The following is an 18473-nucleotide window of genomic DNA, read 5'->3' on the forward strand; positions in this document are numbered from 1 at the left end:
ATGGAGAGTATTTTTATTACTCATCACTGTGATCTTTTTTTTGCTCCTTTTCATTATAAACAAGTTCTGACAGTTGAAATAAATCTACAAATCCATGCACATTGTATTATCCCTACTAATAAAACAATAGGGTGTTTTCCTTTATGAGTTGAGATTCGCAAAACAAACAAAAACAAAAGCACAGGAGAAGTTTCATGGATGCAGAATTAGTTTTTTTTTTAGGATTTTATTTATTTATTCATGAGAGACACAGAGAGGGGCAGAGACACAGGCAGAGGGAGAAGTAGGCCCCACGCAGGGAGCCCAACGGGGGACTCATCCTGGGATCCTGGGGACCCTGGGGGGTCATGACCTGAGCTGAAGGCAGGTGCTCAACCGCTGAGCCACCCAGGGATCCCCATGGATGCAGAATTATTTCATACCCTCGAGCGCTATACATTTTGATGAAATTACGTACCTGGACCTTTCAAGGGAGAACAGACAAAAGCCCCACAGAAAGAGTTAGGGGGTTTACTCTGCAACCACAGCCATCCCATTTAACAGTACAGGAGGAAGAACTGCGAGTCTGCGTTCTAGTCCAGGGGGTAAGACACTCTTCGGTGACCAGATGTGAGTCACCATGGTGTGCGGCTGTGAGTGACTCAGCTGCTGTGGCCCTGGCCTGTGAGGGAAGTCCTGGGCCGGCACTTTGGAACCTGAAAGACAGGGACCCCGAGGACGCGGTTTGGAGGGCACCTGGCTTTCTCTTTCTGGGGGCCCACTTTTGCCCCGTGCCAGGCGTCCCGCATTGCTCCCCCGTCATCGTGGAGCGCGCGGTACCCACGGCCCCGGGCTGGCCGCCCCCAGGGGCGCCACTTGCTCCGCGCGGTAGGAACTAGCCCATCGCATCCCCGTGGCCAAGCGACCGCCTGGGGCCCAGGAAGGGGCTGGTAGTCGGGGAGGCCGCAGGCCGCGCGGGGGCGGGGTCACTTCCACCTGGGCTCCCGGGCTCCCCGGCGGCCGGGCCTGCAAGGCCAGCGCCCAGGAAGTCCCCGGGGAGGCCGCGCCCTGCGCCGCGCCCCGCCGCCCCGGGACCCGCCCCGCCGCGGCTATAAGGGCCCGGCCCGCCTCGGCGCCCGCCCCGCACCCCAGCGCTCCTCGAGCCGAGCCGGTAGGACCCGGAGGGCGGGAGGGCGGGGCAGCCCGGCTCCGGCGCCCCGGGCCTCGGGGACCCGGCGACCCCCGCGGGCCCCCGCGGTCCGCGCCCACTGCGCCCCCCCGGGACCCCGGACCCCGCCGTGCGCCCCCCCCCGGGACCCCGGACCCCGCCGTGCGCCACCCCCGGGACCCCGGACCCCGCCGTGCGCCACCCGGACCCCGGACCCGCGCACCGCGTGGAGGGCAGGGTGGGGGGCGCTGGGTCCCGCGGGCCTGCGGGGCCGAGGTGGCGGCGGCTGCCAGGCAGGACCGAGGTCGGGATCAGAATGTTTTTCCGGCTCCAGCCCGAGCTGTGAGCGGCCCGCCCCGCACGGCTTCTCCTTCCTGGGATTGGAGGCGGGAGCTCACGGCGGAGCGGCGGGGGGATCCTCCTGGGGACGGGGCGCACGGCGGGGGGGGTCCTCCCAGGACGGGGCGCACGGCGGGGGGGTCCTCCTGGGGACGGGGCGCACGGCGGGGGGGTCCTCTCGGGGACAGGGCGCACTGCAGGGGGTTCCTCCGGGGACTGGACGGGGCGCACGGCGGGGGGGTCCTCCCGGGGATGGGGCGCACGGGGGGGGTCCTCCCAGGACTGGGCGCACGGTGGGGGGGGTCCTCCCAGGACGGGGCGCACGGCGGGGGTGGGGTCCTCCGGGGACTGGACGGGGCGCACGGGGGGGCTGCCTGGCCCCACCCCGGAACCCACGGTTGGGGTTTTGGACCCTCCCGTCGCACGTGAGCAGAGAGTCGGGGTTCGCGGCCTCGGGACACGTTAGGCTGCCCCTCGGTGATGAGGCCACTTGGCTGTGGGGTGGGGGGGGGATTTGCCTCAGTGCGCGGGCAGGGGGTTAGGATCTTCTAATGGAGACACCCTCTTCAGGGAGGCGGGCCGGGGGCCCCGTGTCCTTGCCGGGCCTTGGGCGGGCATCCGTGCGCGTGGGGAAGGGAGGCGTGCAAGGTCCCGGGTGTTTGGGGGTGTTTGGGGGCGCCCCGGGGCCCAGGCGGAGGAAGACGCCTCACGGGGGCCGGCCCCCGCTCCGCTTGCAGCCCCGCCATGGAGCAGCTGAGCGCGGCCAACACGCGGTTCGCCGTGGACCTGTTTCGGGCTCTGCGCAAGGACAGTCCTGCTGGGAACATCTTCGTCTCCCCCTTGAGCATTTCCTCAGCGCTGGCCATGATCTTCCTGGGGACTCGGGGCAGCACCGCAGCTCAGGTGTCCAAGGTGAGCAGGAAGAGCAGCAGCGGCCCCCCCGTTCTCCCTGCTGGCGGCGCCCTGCGGCTCGTAGGGTGTCCTGTTGTCGTCGTTGTTGTTAAGATTGTGTTTGTTGGTTTGAGAGAAAGCGAACTGGGGTGGGGGGGGGGCTGTCAGAGGGAGAAGCAGAGCCGCTGAGCGGGTGCAGGGCTCCATCCCAGGGCCCCAACCATGGCCTGAGTGAAGGCAGACACCCCCCAGGCCCCCAGGCGCCCCCTCCTACAGAGCGTTCCTAGAAGTGTATTTCTGTGTCAACAACCATACACCGTGAGGTCAGAGCTTGGGAAGAAGCCCCAAGAACAGCGCAGTTGTGGGCAGGCTTTCCTTCCCGAGCACATGCCTCCCGAGCACCTGCCACCTGCCGCCGGGCCCTGTTGTGTGCGCCGCTGAGGGCACAGCAGAGAGGCCGGGGGCAAAGCCGGGCGCGGTGCCTGTCTCGACAGCCCGCCTCTGAGCCATCGAGCCTCTTCCTGGAGGATGATTTTCCAGTGTCCCTTTTGCATGTCATGACGCGCTGCTCGTGAATGATGCCCGTTCACATAGTGTTACTTTCGAGCCTAATGACACATAGGAGATGCATCACAGTGCCACTGCTGGCGGTGGCGCCCTTTCGAGGGGACAGGGCGACTGGGGGATTCCACATTCCCTCCACTAGCCCTGGGCCAGGCCCCCAGCGTGGCTCTGTGGGCTGTGACCCCGGGCGCAGGTGGGAGCAGGAGTGGCAGGGACAGCGAGGCCCGGCAGCTGCAGGCCCAGCACCAAGCCCCTGGGGCTGTGGCCGATGGCTCTGGTGACAGGAGAAGCAGCAGGATGCCCTGCCTTCCTCCTGGCCCTGCTGGGGGCGGAGGGCCCTTCCGCACCAGGTGTTCTTATATTCTGAGAGGGGAACTCTGGTTTTCCCTGGAATCTAGGGGAATTGGTGGCAAAGTGAAGGTCTAACAAAGTGAAGCCACCAAGCACAGGGCCCCGAGCCACCAGAGAAGGTCTAGCCCTGGACTCAAGCTCATGGATCTCCTCCAGCTGCAGAGCTTCTCTTCCTCTACTTTGCGGCGAACCAATCATCGTCATCACTGCAGTTAGGAAAGCATTTTAAGATCTTTAAAAATCCACTTTCCCCCCCCTTTTTTTGAAACCCCCTGGTACTAATTGTTAGTTGCTCCTGGCAGGGTAATATCAGCTTCTATTTGGAGACTTTCCAGGGACTTTATGCCTTCAGCAAAAAATAGCTTTAAGTCCCGTTCCCCCGCCCCCCCCCACCCCCCCACCCCCGCCCGCCCACCATTTCCATTGAAGCAGAGGGGTCACACCCTCTGTGTAGACTTTCCACATCTTGGTGAGTAACTGGACTTTGTAACTATAGGTTTGTTCTTTGTGTCTTAAAAGCAAAGAACCAGCCCAGGCCTCATAAAACCATAAAGGGACTCTTGATTTGGAATGGATACATGAGGAATTAAACTTTTGCCAAATGTTAAGCTTAAAGAAGTCATCTAAAAAAAATAAGTTATTTTTAAGTAAGTGAGTTACTGATGCTAACAGTATCAAAAAATCCTCTATCTGTAATACCTTTGTGTTCCGGCCTAGGTAATGATTCTTATTTCTGCTGTTTATCTCTGAGAACTTTCAGTGAAATTATATTAGATGCAGAATAAGCACATGAACGTATCATCTATGGTTTTCTTTGGAAAAAAGTAGACTTGTATAAATATTTATTAACTCATAGAACGAGAATTGTAACAAAAAAGTGATATGAAAGCAGTTTCTAATGTTGTGATTATTGTGTCTCACAAAGCTATACATTCTGGATTCTCTATTACTTGTTCTCCAATGAGAAATTAATAAAATTTTGGGTGGAGATCATGAATAATCAGTAAAAAAAAAAAACAATTAATTTGATGGAAGCAAATGCCAAGGGATCTCCTTAAAATTTCAAAATAAGTAGTTATAGAAAAAATGTTTTCTTTATTTTAGGCTCTTCATTTTGATGCCGTTGAGGAGATTCATTCAAGATTTCAGAGCCTGAATGCTGATATCAACAAACGTGGAGCTTCCTATATTTTGAAACTTGCTAATAGGTTATATGGAGAGAAGACCTACAATTTCCTCCCTGTAAGTACTTTGCACTTCCTCTTCAGAAATTCACTAGACAATGCACACTTTTTTCAAAGTCAATTTTAATTTTTATAAAATTTCAGAAAAATGATACCGAATGAAAACACATGACAACCAGCACTCCCACTAATTGACGTGGCTTCATTTTATAGTCTTCACAGTGAAAAGATCGGCTCTTGGCTATTTTTTTTTTTTTCTGACTCTTGGCTATTTTAAAAGCAAGAACGAATCCCGTAATTCATTTCCAAGTACCATCAGCGTTTGCTTATTTGTGAAAATGTTAGCCAAACGTTGGAAAAGAATTGGTAAATTTCATACAACACCGAAACTACCAAACTATACACTAAAAAACGGTTAAGATGGTAAATTTAATGTTCTGTGTCCTTTTTTTTTTTTACCATAATAAAAATGTTCAGAGTTAGATTTTTTTTTGTTGTTTTTACAGTGCAATTTATACCTTTTAGGACCATTTCTGCTTTAAAGGATATTTGGAAACTATCTCTGTATGTAGTAGGAGTTATTCATGACATTTCCTTAAAAAAAAATTTTTTTTTTGAACAGGAATTCTTAGCTTCAACTAAGAAAATGTATGGTGCTGAACTGGCCAGTGTGGATTTTCAGCAAGCCTCTGAAGAGGCGAGGAAGACGATTAATCAGTGGGTCAAAGGACAGACAGAAGGTAAGAGACCGGGCAGTCGGACCTTCTTCCCCTCCTGCCTGCTGCCCCACCTGCAGGTGACTTTCTCTCCCTTTTTCCTGTCCCGTCGTCCTGCCCCTGGGAATCCTCGAGTTCACCCTGGGAACGGACTCTGCACTGCCCATTGGACAGCGTTCACATGTAAAAATTCTTCACAGAGGAAACTTCAACATGATTTAACTGAAGCAGCTAAATACGTTTTCCCCATACGTTCCCCAAACTGCATTTTAAAATTAAAATTCACATTGAATGTAGAATAAAAGGAATAAAAATTTTGAGGGAAACCCAGCCTGGCCTAAATTATTTAACATACACGTGGAGAAAAAATATCCTAATACTTGGGAACGAATATTCACAAACCATGGTGGTCATAAATAATTTTTGCCAGCGTCTTGTCTGAGAATTCAAGGATGATACGTGTAATTCTCTCGCCAGTCGTGGGAGGCGTCAGAGCATCTGCAGAACGACTGTCTTCCATACCATGACTCATTCGTGGCCACACTGCAGTCAAGGCTGGCTCTCGTGTTTCAGTGCAGTAACTGTCCTACCTTTTGGATATTTACTAAAATCTTTGTGTGTGTGTGTGTGTGTGTGTGTGAGAGAGAGAGAGAGTAGGTTTCTATTCAGAGGATCTGAAAAAGCGATTTACTAGTGACTAAAAATATTTTTGTTCAGGACATTTTTTTTGTCCCTGAAAAAGAATGGTCACTCACAAAATAAAGCTCATTGTCTACCCACACTCCAGAAAAGGAGAGTTTTCCTGTTGTAGCCTGTCAGCCCTTTCCTTGGCTTATTTAAAGTAGAAACCTGCTGCTAGGGCTTTCCTAACTTCATGCCAAGTGAAAGGAAAAGTGGGTACGGAATATGCTTCTGGATTGCGTTTCACTGCTAATCAAATGTCCGTTCCAGTTTGAAATTCTGCTATGTGGATTTTTTTAAAAGCTTACTTTATCTTTTTAGGGAAGATTCCGGAACTGTTGGCTGCAGGTATGGTTGACAGCATGACTAAACTCGTGCTGGTGAATGCCATCTATTTCAAAGGCAGCTGGGAGGACAAGTTCTCGGAAAAAGACACTGCCGATGCCCCGTTCCGATTGAATAAGGTAAGGTGGGGCAACTGCCTAAGGTTACCCTTCGAGAACGTGGTTATCCACGAGAACGTGGATAAAGATATGAGTGATGTGTTTTTCCCCCAAATGCTCAGAAAGACAAAAAGACCGTAAAAATGATGTATAAGAAGAAGAAATTCCCATTTGGCTACATCGAGGATCTGAAGTGCCGGGTGCTGGAACTGCCTTACCAAGGCAGGGAGCTCAGCATGGTCATCCTGCTGCCGGATGACATTGAGGATGAGTCCACAGGGCTCAAGAAGGTAACAGCTCCCAGCTTCACGCCTCACGTTTCCTCCCGACCTATCCATTCGGCCTTGTGTGGTGGTGGCTGGTGGTGCTGGTGGAAGGTGCTTGGTATGTGTCTGTGGCTGTTACTTCCCTTCCCGGTGCTTGCTGCTCTGTTGTCAGGTGGCCCATGGATGTTACTGCTCCCAACCTTAAATTTTCAGCTGCTGTCAGTGAACAGAAGTGATGGAGAGCATCTAACGATGTCTACTAAGCGTAACACGAGTCAGTGGCTCGTGCTCATGGAAACTCTCTTAGAAGGACGTTAGGGGAAAATGCAATAGAATGAGGATTATTAAAACAAATGTTTGAAATTTAAAAGCCCCAAAACATTATGGTACATAAGCTTCATTGTGTACTACAAACCCTACTACACTGCTTCTCCTGGCTGCAATCCATATAGGTTGTGAGTCGAATTTCCAACAGTCACACAGCAGAAAAAGATTCATGTGAAATGTCAGCTTGAGGGTTAAGGCTGACTCCTAACGTGAACCTTGCATAAGGTTTCTATTCTGTGTCATTTAAAGGCTGTGCTGTCTCTTGCCAGGGCTGAGACGAGGCAAAACTGTGAAGATTAGGATTTGGGGGGTGGGGTGCCTGAGTTGCTAAGTCAGTTAAATGTCCGACTCTTGATTTCAGCTCTGGTTATGATCTCAGGGTCATGAGATCAAGCCTTGGGCCGGGCTCTCTGCTCAGCGTGGAGCCTGCTTGAGATTCTCTCTCTCTGCCTCTCCACTTACCCCCTCTAAATAAATAAGTCTTAAAATAAGATTATGTTTTTTCTTCAGTGTCTCTAGGCTGCTGTGTGGTTTTTCTCCACGCCCACGATCAAACTTGCTTTCCGGAAGGGGTCTAATATTAGCCATTTCTATGTATAGAGTATGTTAGAACCATATGTTCCTTAGACTGGAATCCTACGTTCCATTAGAATCAACATGTTCCTTCTTTCAATTGTATCTCCACATTCATCTGTTTCTCTGATTATAAAAAGAAAGTCTCTAGCCTCATAAAAAGAATAATCAGCATCAGTAAAACAAGTGGGTAATGGTTCTGCTCTCGTCCAATAGTAGTAATTATAAGAGTAATGAAAACGGCTGTCATTATAGGGACATTTATAGGGAGTAGCTTATAGCACCTACTATGTGCCAAGCACTTGATATATATGTTAACTAAGTTTATGCACAATGCTGTAGAGTAGGTACTATTATTACTCCCTTTTAAATGAGGAACTAAGTTTTTTCTATGTCCCCCTAGGAGCTAAGTCTATTAGAGATTACAGCTCTGTGAGGTTCACAGATGATCATTGTGATCAGTGGGGTTCAGAATAAATAGAAAAAAGCTTTCAAATTTTCCTTTGTACCACTTGACTAATTAGGTAATACAGTCATCATGGCACATCCCATTTGTAAGCTGGTATGGAAGGGGCTTAGTAAGTCCTGGGTGGATGGATGGGTGGGTGGATGAGCATATCGGTAGGGAGGTGGATGGATACCTGATGGACCTGACGCCCAGAGTTCCTGCACTGGAGCACCTGGTGGCCTGGAACGCAGCTCTGCTCTGTTATCCCCAATCACCGGAAAGAAAGGACATCTTCCAAGTGGAATCTGTTCTGGCACAAGACGTGTGGACTAAATGGCAACTGATACAACGGGCTCGTTCATTTCAGTCATGCTTTATTAGTTCACTTACGTTAGATTGTTCTTACCTCTCCTTCTTGCCCGTTCTCCTCCAGATTGAGGAACATCTGACTTTGGAAAAACTGCATGAGTGGACCAAAGTGGAGAATCTGGATCGCGTTGAAGTCAATGTCCACTTGCCCAAGTTCAAGCTGGAGGAGAGCTACGAACTCAACTCCCACCTGGCCCACCTGGGTGTACAGGATCTCTTTACTGGCAGGGCTGATCTGTCTGGCATGTCAGGAGTCAGAGATCTTTTCATATCAAAAATTGTCCACAAGTCCTTTGTGGAAGTGAATGAAGAGGGTACAGAGGCGGCGGCCGCCACGGCAGGCATTGCCACCTTTGCCATGATGATGCATGAGGAGAACTTTGTTGCTGACCATCCATTCATTTTCTTTATCCGACACAATCCCTCATCTACCATCCTGTTCCTTGGTAGACTTTGCTCCCCTTAGAGGCTGGAAGTACCAAGGTCAAGCTTAGAGCTTTGTTACCTGTACTTCCAATAGTGCCAATTTCGTACATCTTGGCCAGTGCAACCACTATCCAAAAACATCTTTAATTCCCCTCCTAAGTGTAGCTCTGTTTATATACGTCTATGAACTTTAACACGGGTATCTATTTTCCTTTTTGTTATAGTATATGTGCTGCCGAAGCGAGCACATTTCCTTTTTGTTATATTGACAAAATCCAGCAATTGCTTTGAATGCAAGGTAAAAAAAAAAAAAAGCAAGAAATGAAATCAGGTGTGTAGATTCTTGACCACATAGTAGTCTGTGAAATTGCTATGCTCTTCTGACAGCCCAAAGGAAACCTGATAATACTGTAATTTATTTTACAGACAGAATTTTGGAAGCCCAAGTAGAGACACACTGATTGTGGAAGAGAGCCTTAAAACCAGATATCTGATTGAAATATAGGGCCTCAAGGGCTTGGGTTATGAAGGCAAACTTGTCTTGGCCAATATTTCTGATTCCATGTTCAACAGCATTAGTATTTTTTTGTTTTGTTGTTGTTGCTCTTATTCTTTCAAACAATTAAAGAGCCACCTGGTGATAGCCTGCCTTGCCTTTTGTATTCTCCTTTATTCTACCTGCTGCGGTGTTTGTGTGGGATCACATGGAGTCAAGAAGTGGATGTCTTATAAAAGATGCCAAGAAATGTCAAAAAGACTAATGTAGTGGGAGAGACGGTTAAGCAAAGAGGGGATGCCAAGATCTTACTTGTTAACAGTCTTCTTGCATGTTTTCTGTTAAAGGTTCTTGACTTCTGTCATGTGATATGGATTATTATGGCAATGGAATGGCTTTAAGCAATGCTGTGGAGGGAAACGGGGGGTGGGGGTGGACTCTGAATTATATATGTGTACTTCTTGGAACAAGGCTTGAAATGCTGCATTTTCTTGCTTCCACAAAACTGGTGGGCTGGTTAATAAATGTTCTTAAGATACTGCAAGCCAGACTGATCTCAGTTCTCTTTTTGTTCTCCTGGATCTTATACAAGCCAAGAATAGAACAGGGGGTTCTTGGCCTGAAAGTACTGGTGTCCGTGGTGATAGTAAGAGAGTCCACAGAATGAAAACAATATGTTAGCAAATCTGTTGTCAGCAAGCCTTCCTTCCTTTTTTTCTTCTTATGGAAGGAAATATAGTAAAAATTCTAAAGTCTTTGCATTGTCTGGGAAGAGAATAAAAGTATAATTACAATTATATTCCATTTTGTTAAGGGTGCATGTTGCACAGTCTATGGTTAACCACTAGAAGAATAGTAAAAGGGTTTATAACATTTTAAAAAAGATTTTTTTTAAATTTATTCATGAGAGACACACAGAGAGAGGCAGAGATACAGGCAGAGGGAGAAGCAGGCTCCCCACAGGGACCCTGATGCGGGACTTGATCCCAGGACCATGGGATCACGCCCTGAGCCAAAGGCAGGTGCTCAACCACTGAGCCACTCAGGCATCCCAAGGGTTTATAACTTTCAAAATAAACCAAAGAGAAAGTAACAAAAAATAAACAATCAATCCAAAAAGAGGAAAGAAAAAAGAGAAAGAGGTGCCTGGGTGGCTCAGTTGGCTCCCGAGTCCCGAGTCGGGCTCTCTGCTCGACGGAGAGTCTGCTTCTCCCTCTCCCTCTACCTGCTGCTTCCTTTGCTTGTGCTCTCTCTGTTGGATAAATACATATAATCTTTAAAAAGAAAAAAAAAAGGGAGAAAGCTACACAAAGCAGGCATGACAAATACCAAGATGATATAATCAACTCCAAAAGTTTAAGGAACTACTTAAAATGCAAATTGGCTAAATGTGCCAGTTAAAAGACAAAGATGGTTATACTAGACTGGAAAAATACTATCTGGTGCTGACAGGAAATGTGTCTATAACATAAAAGTAGAGTTTGAGAGGAAAAGATCTATGGCACAAAAACCATAGGAGTAGATGTAGCTATAAATATTTTTGGTAAAACATGGCGAGTGGTTCTAGTATTTATACAACACTGTAAAAGAACAAGAATATCCAAGACAATCTTGAAGAAGAACCAGGTGAGAGGAACATAATTGAATTGAGACTTTAATTAGTATCAATGCCCTCTTTTACTCTCAAGATTGAATCAATTTGAATAATAAACCATATGGTCATCATAGTTATGATGAACGTGGCACTTCTAAGTTGGGAGTGAAGGGAGGACATTTTCAATACATTGTTCTGGGATATTTGGGAACCCACATGGAAAGCAATTCAAGGTGATTCCTGCCTTAGGCCCAAATATTGAGACCACCTGGACCCAACTATGGGAGCAAAACCATAAAAATTTTAGGAGATTGTGTAAGAATATATGTTCATGAACTTGTGATTTCTTAATAGGACACATGCACAATTTTGTTAAATTTATTTCTAGGCATTTGGACACTTTTTTTAAATGACAAATTAGGCCAAATGACAATTAAGAACTACAGTTCCGTATCACACACCATTAAGAGAGTGAAAAGGCAGGCCTCGGGCTAGCGGGTGCAGGCCAGCGCCCCAGGGAGGGCACCCCGCTGTCTCAGCGAATATGCCCCAAGGGAGGGGTCCGAGCCTGGAGCCTTTCTATCCTTATCTCCCAAGTTAGAACTAAAAATATGTGGTTAGGGCAGCCAGACTCCGGGAAGGTACAGCTTTGGAGACTGGCTTCCGAGTATCTTCAGTGTTTTTATACATCAGAGAGGCTGTCTTACATTAATTACCCGGAGAAAGTGGGCCCATCTCAGGGGGGAAAGGGGAATCTGGTTGGGTCTTGCAGAATCAGGAGGGCTTTAACGTCATCAGATGTCAAATGGGCCTGTGATTTCTACATCAATCTACATTGATTTCTACATTGATTAAACAGATTACTGCCACCTTCCCGCCACCCTGAAGTCTCCCTCACTCAGAAACAGAGCCCACTCTACCCGGAGTTCTGCTCATTGAGGTCGGGGGCAGCCCCGGCAGGTGTATTAGCACCTACCCCACGGCAGGCACCAGGGGAAGCCGCATGCGGCTGGGGCTCGAAGCTCCGCAGGGCCCAGGTCACCTTGGTTCATCCGGACCTGAAACACTCAGAGTGTCACCGAGTCTTACCTAGAGGGTGAGAAGTGCATTCTGAGCGGGTCTCCAATCAATGCTCCAGTCCCCTCTCAGCTGACAGTCGCAGCCACTGCAAATGAAATCTTTGATAATTTTACGATCTCAAATAAACTTGCTATTGAAAAGGCAAAATATAACCTGAAATTGCTGGGAAACAGGAGGCAAAGGGCATTTCAGCAGAACCTGCTGAGTTACCGTTTTTCCAAGGCATGAATCCAGCACCGTTTTGGCTTCCAATGTCACTGCCAAGAGCTGAGATCACTACAAAAAAATGATACATCTGGGTGGGGACAACAAATATCCCAGAGGAAGAATTTGTCGTTAAAAAAAAAAAAAAACAGTTGGAGACCGAAAAAGGATCGGTCACATTTCAGCCATGGGGAGGTGACTCTCATAAACATGAACAGCTAAAAAGCATTTCTTCATCTAAATGCTCAGGTTTCGAAACACATGTGCAGAATTGGACATCAGACAGTTTCTGATCTGAAAAAGATAAAATGGTCAGTAGCTGTGGTGATAGGAGCCCAGTGTACAGGGTGTGATTGGAGTGATGTGGCGTGAATGTGTCAGCTCCAAATTATACTACCAAAGAACCACATGGGTGCCATGGAGCAAAGGTGACTTTCCAGTACACAGGAGGGACAATTAGAGAGAGAGAGACAAAAAAAAAAAAAAAAAAAAAAAAAAAAAAAAAAAAAAAAGCAGTGCATAGCAAGAACAAGAGGATGTTACTAGAAGAGGTTTTCAAAGAGCTCTTGCATCAGCCCTTCCTTGGTTTCGTAACTATGTTACAACAAATCCTGGTAATAAGCTATTTTGCATCAGCAGATAAATGAGTTTCCCTGTAAGTTAACAATTTATTTATTTATTTTAAAATATTTTATTTGCTTATTTGACAGAGAGAGCTTGCTCAAGCAGAGGGAGCAGTAGGCAGAGGCAGAGGGAAAAGGACCTGCTGAGCAAGGAGCCCAATGTGGGGCTCGATCCCAGGACCCTGGGATCAGGACCTGAGCTGAAGGCAGATGCTTAACCAACTGAGCCCCCCAGGTGCCCCTAAATTAACAATTTAAATATCACTGTACAGTATTTTAAGAGGTCAGTTTTCAAAGACTGAATATACATGGCAAATTTTAGTTTTCTATGCAAAATTTGATATATTTAGGAAATTGGGTAAAATTTTTCCCTTCCATTTTCAGTTAAACCCAGATATTTTCTATAAAAGCAAAATAAGAGATATTTAAAATTTTCAGTTGCTTTCACATGGCATAACCATATTATTGAAGGACTTATATGCTTATTTATTTATTCATTTATTTATTTATTTATTTATTTATTTATTTATTTATTTAGAGAGAAAGAGTGTGAGTGGAGGGGGGTGGGCCAGAGGATCAGGGAGAGAAAATCCTAAGCAAGATCTGCACTGAGCATAGACTCGAGTCAGTCTTACAACCCTGAGATCATGACCTGAGCTGAAATCAAGAGTTAGATGCTTTTCTGACTGAGCCACCCAGGAGTCCCAGGACTAATATACTTTTAAGACTCAATACGTTATCATTCGTGTTCTACATTACTTGCTGAACTACTGTTAAAAAATTAATGTTTTTAAATCATTGTGAGTGTTTTTTAAGTAAAAATAGATTAACTCCAGTAAGATTGCTAGTCTAGAATAGGTAAGGTCCTTCTTATTCAAGGCTCACCATCTTCCACTGAACCGTGACAAATAGCATGAAATATCTCTTAAGACTGTTTAAATCAATTCTCTTTGTTCTAGTTTCAAATTCACTCATTTTTCTAATTAATTTTCCTCCTCCATATACTATGTACTAAGCTCTGGACTAGGCTCTAAGGATGAACCCAGTAAGACCCCTGCCCAAAGGTAGTCTATGCCTAGTTCATAAAATAGTTCTCCAATAACGCATTTTAACTGGACCCATTAACTAGCAATGGTATCAGTTTGGTTGCTGGATCCTTAATCCCGTGCTTTTGCTCCTATCTTTCCCTTTATTGCAACCCAAGGGGTTTTCTTCAGTATTGAGTGCCAACACTCTGGGAAGCTTTTCTCTACGTTATTTAGTAAGCTGGCAATTAGTGGGTCTGTACTTATCTTGCACTTTTTTTGTGGTTTTCTTTGTTTTGTAAAGATTTTATTCATTTATTTGAGGGGGGGGAGTGAGGGAGGGAGGGAGGGAGAACATGAGTGAGGGGAGGAGGCAGAAGGAGAGGGAGAAGCAGACTCCCCACGGAGTAAAGAGCCCAATGACCTGGGTTCCATTCCAGGATGCTGGGATCACAACCTGAGCTGAAGGCAGACACTCAACCGATGGAGCCACCCAGTTGCCCCTTTACATGTCTTGTTATCAGTGTAGGTATTCTGGTATCTACTCCCACTTCTAGATATACCTGGGGTCTTCCGTTGAAGCAAAGTTGTGAATCCCCAAAACACAGCTAATCCAGGAGCAGGTGGATGCTCCCTTTACAAAGGGAAAAATATGAGCAAAGGCACAAGGTTAGGGAACCACAATCAGGGTGGGGTGATTGGAGATTAACAGGAAGAACAAGGGGGATGTGGCTAGGGAGCGGAGAGCCTGGGTCCTGCAGAGCACTGAAGGCAGGTGGACCTGGGGATTTCTATCTTAAGTGTAATTACTCCATTCACCTTAGTAGGTCCATATCTTGTTTTAGGTACTAAAGACAAAACGGTTAAAAATTGGAGTGAAAACGGTGTTTTAAAGCAGATAGGCCATGAGAAACATTTACTGTGCCTGGCATGTGAAGACACATTGGAGGGTAGGAGTGGGAGTCAGAGGGTTACTTAGGGACTCTTCCAGGAGTGAGAGATGAGGGTGGCTTCAACCAGGGGCCAGTGAAGATGGATGTCAAAAGATGGATTTGAGACATACTTGGAAGCAGCCCTTCGCAGGAGGTAACTTGTGAAGAGTGAAAGAAAATGAATGATCAGGATTTTCTTCCAGATTTCTAGCAACTGAGTGAATGCACAAAGATGGGGGGTGGGGGGTGAGAGGAAGAGCAGTTCTGGTGAGAAAGCTGGGAGTCTAACCACAGAGGTTCCTGGTGTGCCTACAGTGAAGTGGAGGGAGAGGAGAGAGCCTGAGGGCCAGCCAGTGAGGACAAAGGATGCCTGAGAGAAGGAGCTCAGGAGATGGGAAAGAATGGGAGAGGGAGGGGTCAGGGGACCCACAGGAAGGGAGAGTTTCAAGGAGGAGGAAGTGGATAAATTGCATCAAATTCAGGAGAGGTCGAGGAGGTGAAGATTGAACTGCCCTTTTGATTAGCAACATGGCAGTTACTGGGGACCTTAGCAAAGGAACATTTATCCAGTGGTGACAATGGAAGCTAAATGGAAATGGCTCAAGGAGTGACCAGCAGCACAACTTTTGGCTGCAAGATTGTGGCAACAGCATAGATTTCTTATTTATCAACCTACTGAGGCATAGCTTACAAATAATCACCCTCTCAAAGCATAAATTTCAAGGAATCTTGATAAATGTATATATGCATGAAACCACCATCCCTACCAATATTTCTGATACCCCCAGCATCCACTCAATTAGTAAACCACTATAACTTACTAGTTATGGGACCAACAGATAGGTAAATTTACAAAAATTAATAGGCTTCTATTTAATCACAAAAGTAAGTCAGGAACTGTAATAAAAAATCTCATTTGCCGTATCAACAAAATTTGAAAATATCTAGAAATTAATAGAAGTGGAAGAGTAGAAAGGAAATCATTAAATTTGAGTGAAAGACAGGAAAATGATGACATGACAATCATATTCTAAGATAGAATCAATGTGGTAGATGCATGAGTTCCCCCAAATTAAACCATAATTCTAATGAAATTCCAATCAAAACCCCAATATGACAAACTAAATCTAAGGTTTTCCTGGAGAAGTAAATGAGTAAAATAGGAAAAGCATTTTTGAGAAGAGAGAAAAAGGAGAGAAAACTTGACCTTCTGTAACTCTTTCTGTCAGAAATAGACAAATCAACAGAATAAAACAGAGTATCTAGTAGTGAGTCTGTGAGAATATGTGGCAGTTTGTTACAGGATTAAAGTGATGTCTTAAATCAAGAGAAAGAATGGATTGACTAAGTAGGTGTTGGGGCTATTGGCTGGGGAAAAACACATCTGCACTTCATACCCTGAAAGAATCTCAGATAGATTAAAGGCCTAAACTTAAAAAAAAAAAAAGTTATAAATTAAGAAGATAAAGTAATAAAAGTACTGGAATAAAACCCCAGAGAATATATTTAAAATCCTTGAGTGACAATGGGTATCGTAAGACAAAAGATCCAGAGCCATAAAGTAGAAATTTATAAATTTGATTTCATAAATTTTTTTCTACCTGTAGAAAATATTCGCACCATATATGACAAAGGTATAAATAACATCCCTAAGATGTGTACCAAGAGAGATAGCTACTGTGTCCAGGCATCAGGGACAGAGGCTGGGGGGACGACCTCTCAGGTGCCATTGGTCCTGTGGTCTTAGGATTCTTCAGGGACTGGAAAGCTCCCCCACCAGGACCCAAATGGAAAGCCCTCTGTCCTTGCAAGCATTCATCCGGTGAAAAGTGAGCACCTTCTATACATGCCTCTCATTGCCCTGGGTGCTAAAGATGAAGAGATAAGTAAGACAAAATGGTTCTTTTGGAAGGTGACTATCTATTTGGGAAGACAAGAAGCAAATTACCACAATAGAGCATGAGAGGTGCAGGACTAGGGAGAGGCAGAGCATTTTCAAAGAAAAGGAGTGACTCATTTGGCCCCAGGGGGCTGGAATGGGGAGGGTGTGGGGCCATCAGTTAATCCTAGGACTGGAGGGATGCCTGGGTGGCTCAGTGGTTGAGCACCTGCCTTTTGGCTCAGCGTGTGATCCTGGGATCTGGGATCGAGTCCCGTGTCGGGCTCCCCGCGGGGGAGACTGCTTCTCCCTCTGCCTGCGTCTCTGCTTCTCTCTGTCTCTCGTGAATAAATAAATAAAATCTTTTTAAAAAAAAATCCTGGAACTGGATGATTTATCCACACAGTACCATTCAGATCTGCTTTTTGATAATATTTTTTTTTGTTCAATCATTGCAACCATCAAATTTCCTAACTAGTGATCACCTTGATGTGACTTTATAAAACTTCTAAAACTCTTTACGAAGTCTACATTTTGATAAATGACATTTGCTAAGAACTAACTAGTGTTTTATATAGCGCGCTCACTACCTTTGAACAGTGCAGCTCAAAAATGTCTCACAAAGTGGACATACTCCTGTATTTAGTGCTCAGATCAAGAAATAGAATCCTCCCAGCGCTCCAGAAGTCACAAACCCGGCCAGGATAAACTCTCCTCTACTCTCTTAGAGGAGTTTTGTCTATACACTGTCTGAATTTTTCTTTTTTTTTAAATTTTCTATCTGAACTTTCTTACTGTTATATTTTGTGTGTACATATGTGTGGAGCCCATATAAATCTATTCCGAATGACCAACTTCTCTTGTGAAGAAAGCAACATCCCATAGGACTGAAGTTCTGTGTTTGGCTTTTATGTGTCCAAGTGATAATAAAGAATTCTCACCCGGTTTGGATTTTCTTTCTGTAGCCTGCTCCCTTCTCCTGGATGTTAAGAAAGGCTTCTAAATATGAGCTGTCTTGTTACCAGTTGAGCAGGAAAGCTTTCTTTTTCTGAGCAGTTCAACTTGTTTTGTTACAACAATGAGTAAAACTCTTGGTAAACTTCTTTGCTGACTATTCTTTAAAAGAAATAATAGTAAACCAAAATCAGCAATGACACGGAAAATCCAGGGAGGAAAAGCCGGATAATTGCTTAATCTCTGTTGCTCAGAATCACCAACCCAGCAATCATGTGGCTCATGTAGTAAAAACCCAAAAGAAAAGAAGAAAGAAAAGGTGCTGGCCTTCCCACCACCACCTCTGCCAACCCTGCACCCTGCCCCTTGGCACTCCTTTGGAGCACAGCCCTTCCGAGTCCCAATCCCTGGGAGAAGTCACTTTGCAAAGGTCACTGATGATATTAACCTCGATCTAACTCTAAAAAAAAGAAAGGTAATATCTCATACATAATGTTTATGTGACAGGAACTTTTCTAAACTTATTGGTTTACGTATGGCTTGCTTAATCCTCTCAACAATCTGAGGAGTTTACATATAACCAAAATCTTTGGTTTACAGATGGCAAAACCGAGGCGCAGAGTCAAGTTGTCAGGGGTCACGAAGAGCCAAGGTTCAACCTGGACAGTTTTTGTTCGTAGCCACGGTACTGCTTTCTGTAGCACAGAGCGACGGGCAGGTGTGTAAGACACCCTCTGGCTAGTTATGATGAACTCTTTGTCTTCAAGATCATTGCTCAGGTTGATGTATTAATACTCCTGTGAAATGATGTGTTAACGAGCTGCGCCAGTGGCCAGTGATGAGGGATGAGTAGAGTAGAGTCCTCTGTCAAGGAGTCCTTTCCTGGAGGAAAATGACAGGATGAGCACAGCTACAGAGGACTCCAAACACAAAGACTATTCCATTCTATTTGGAATGTAGA

General features: G+C 46.0%; 1 protein-coding gene across 2 annotated transcripts; it reads left to right on the forward strand.

The window, feature by feature from the left end:
- The first annotated feature begins 758 nt into the window (after positions 1–758).
- Positions 759–9769, forward strand: SERPINB1 (serpin family B member 1). Of its 2 annotated transcripts, none has more exons than XM_055323403.1 (7): positions 759–867; positions 2224–2398; positions 4397–4534; positions 5099–5216; positions 6195–6337; positions 6439–6606; positions 8364–9769. In XM_055323403.1, exons 2-7 carry the CDS (start codon positions 2231–2233, stop codon positions 8763–8765), a joined length of 1137 nt encoding a protein of 378 aa, XP_055179378.1. In that variant the 5' UTR covers positions 759–867; positions 2224–2230; the 3' UTR covers positions 8766–9769. The 2 variants fall into 2 exon arrangements, with proteins under 2 accessions (XP_055179378.1, XP_055179377.1); XM_055323402.1 differs by lacking the exon at positions 759–867 and adding an exon at positions 994–1150.
- The last annotated feature ends 8704 nt before the right edge of the window (positions 9770–18473 follow it).

Source organism: Nyctereutes procyonoides, unplaced genomic scaffold, assembly GCF_905146905.1.
Source record: "Nyctereutes procyonoides isolate TBG_1078 unplaced genomic scaffold, NYPRO_anot_genome, whole genome shotgun sequence".
NCBI lineage: Eukaryota > Metazoa > Chordata > Mammalia > Carnivora > Canidae > Nyctereutes > Nyctereutes procyonoides.

What these genes read in the sequence shown, in the direction of transcription:
- SERPINB1 (XM_055323403.1), top strand. Translation starts at nt 2,231, where the DNA reads ATGGAGCAGCTGAGCGCGGCCAACACGCGGTTCGCCGTGGACCTGTTT. An exon ending in CCGCAGCTCAGGTGTCCAAG is followed by an intron (nt 2,399 to 4,396) that starts GTGAGCAGGAAG and finishes TCTTTATTTTAG; the next exon opens with GCTCTTCATTTTGATGCCGT. An exon ending in AGTCCACAGGGCTCAAGAAG is followed by an intron (nt 6,607 to 8,363) that starts GTAACAGCTCCC and finishes GTTCTCCTCCAG; the next exon opens with ATTGAGGAACATCTGACTTT.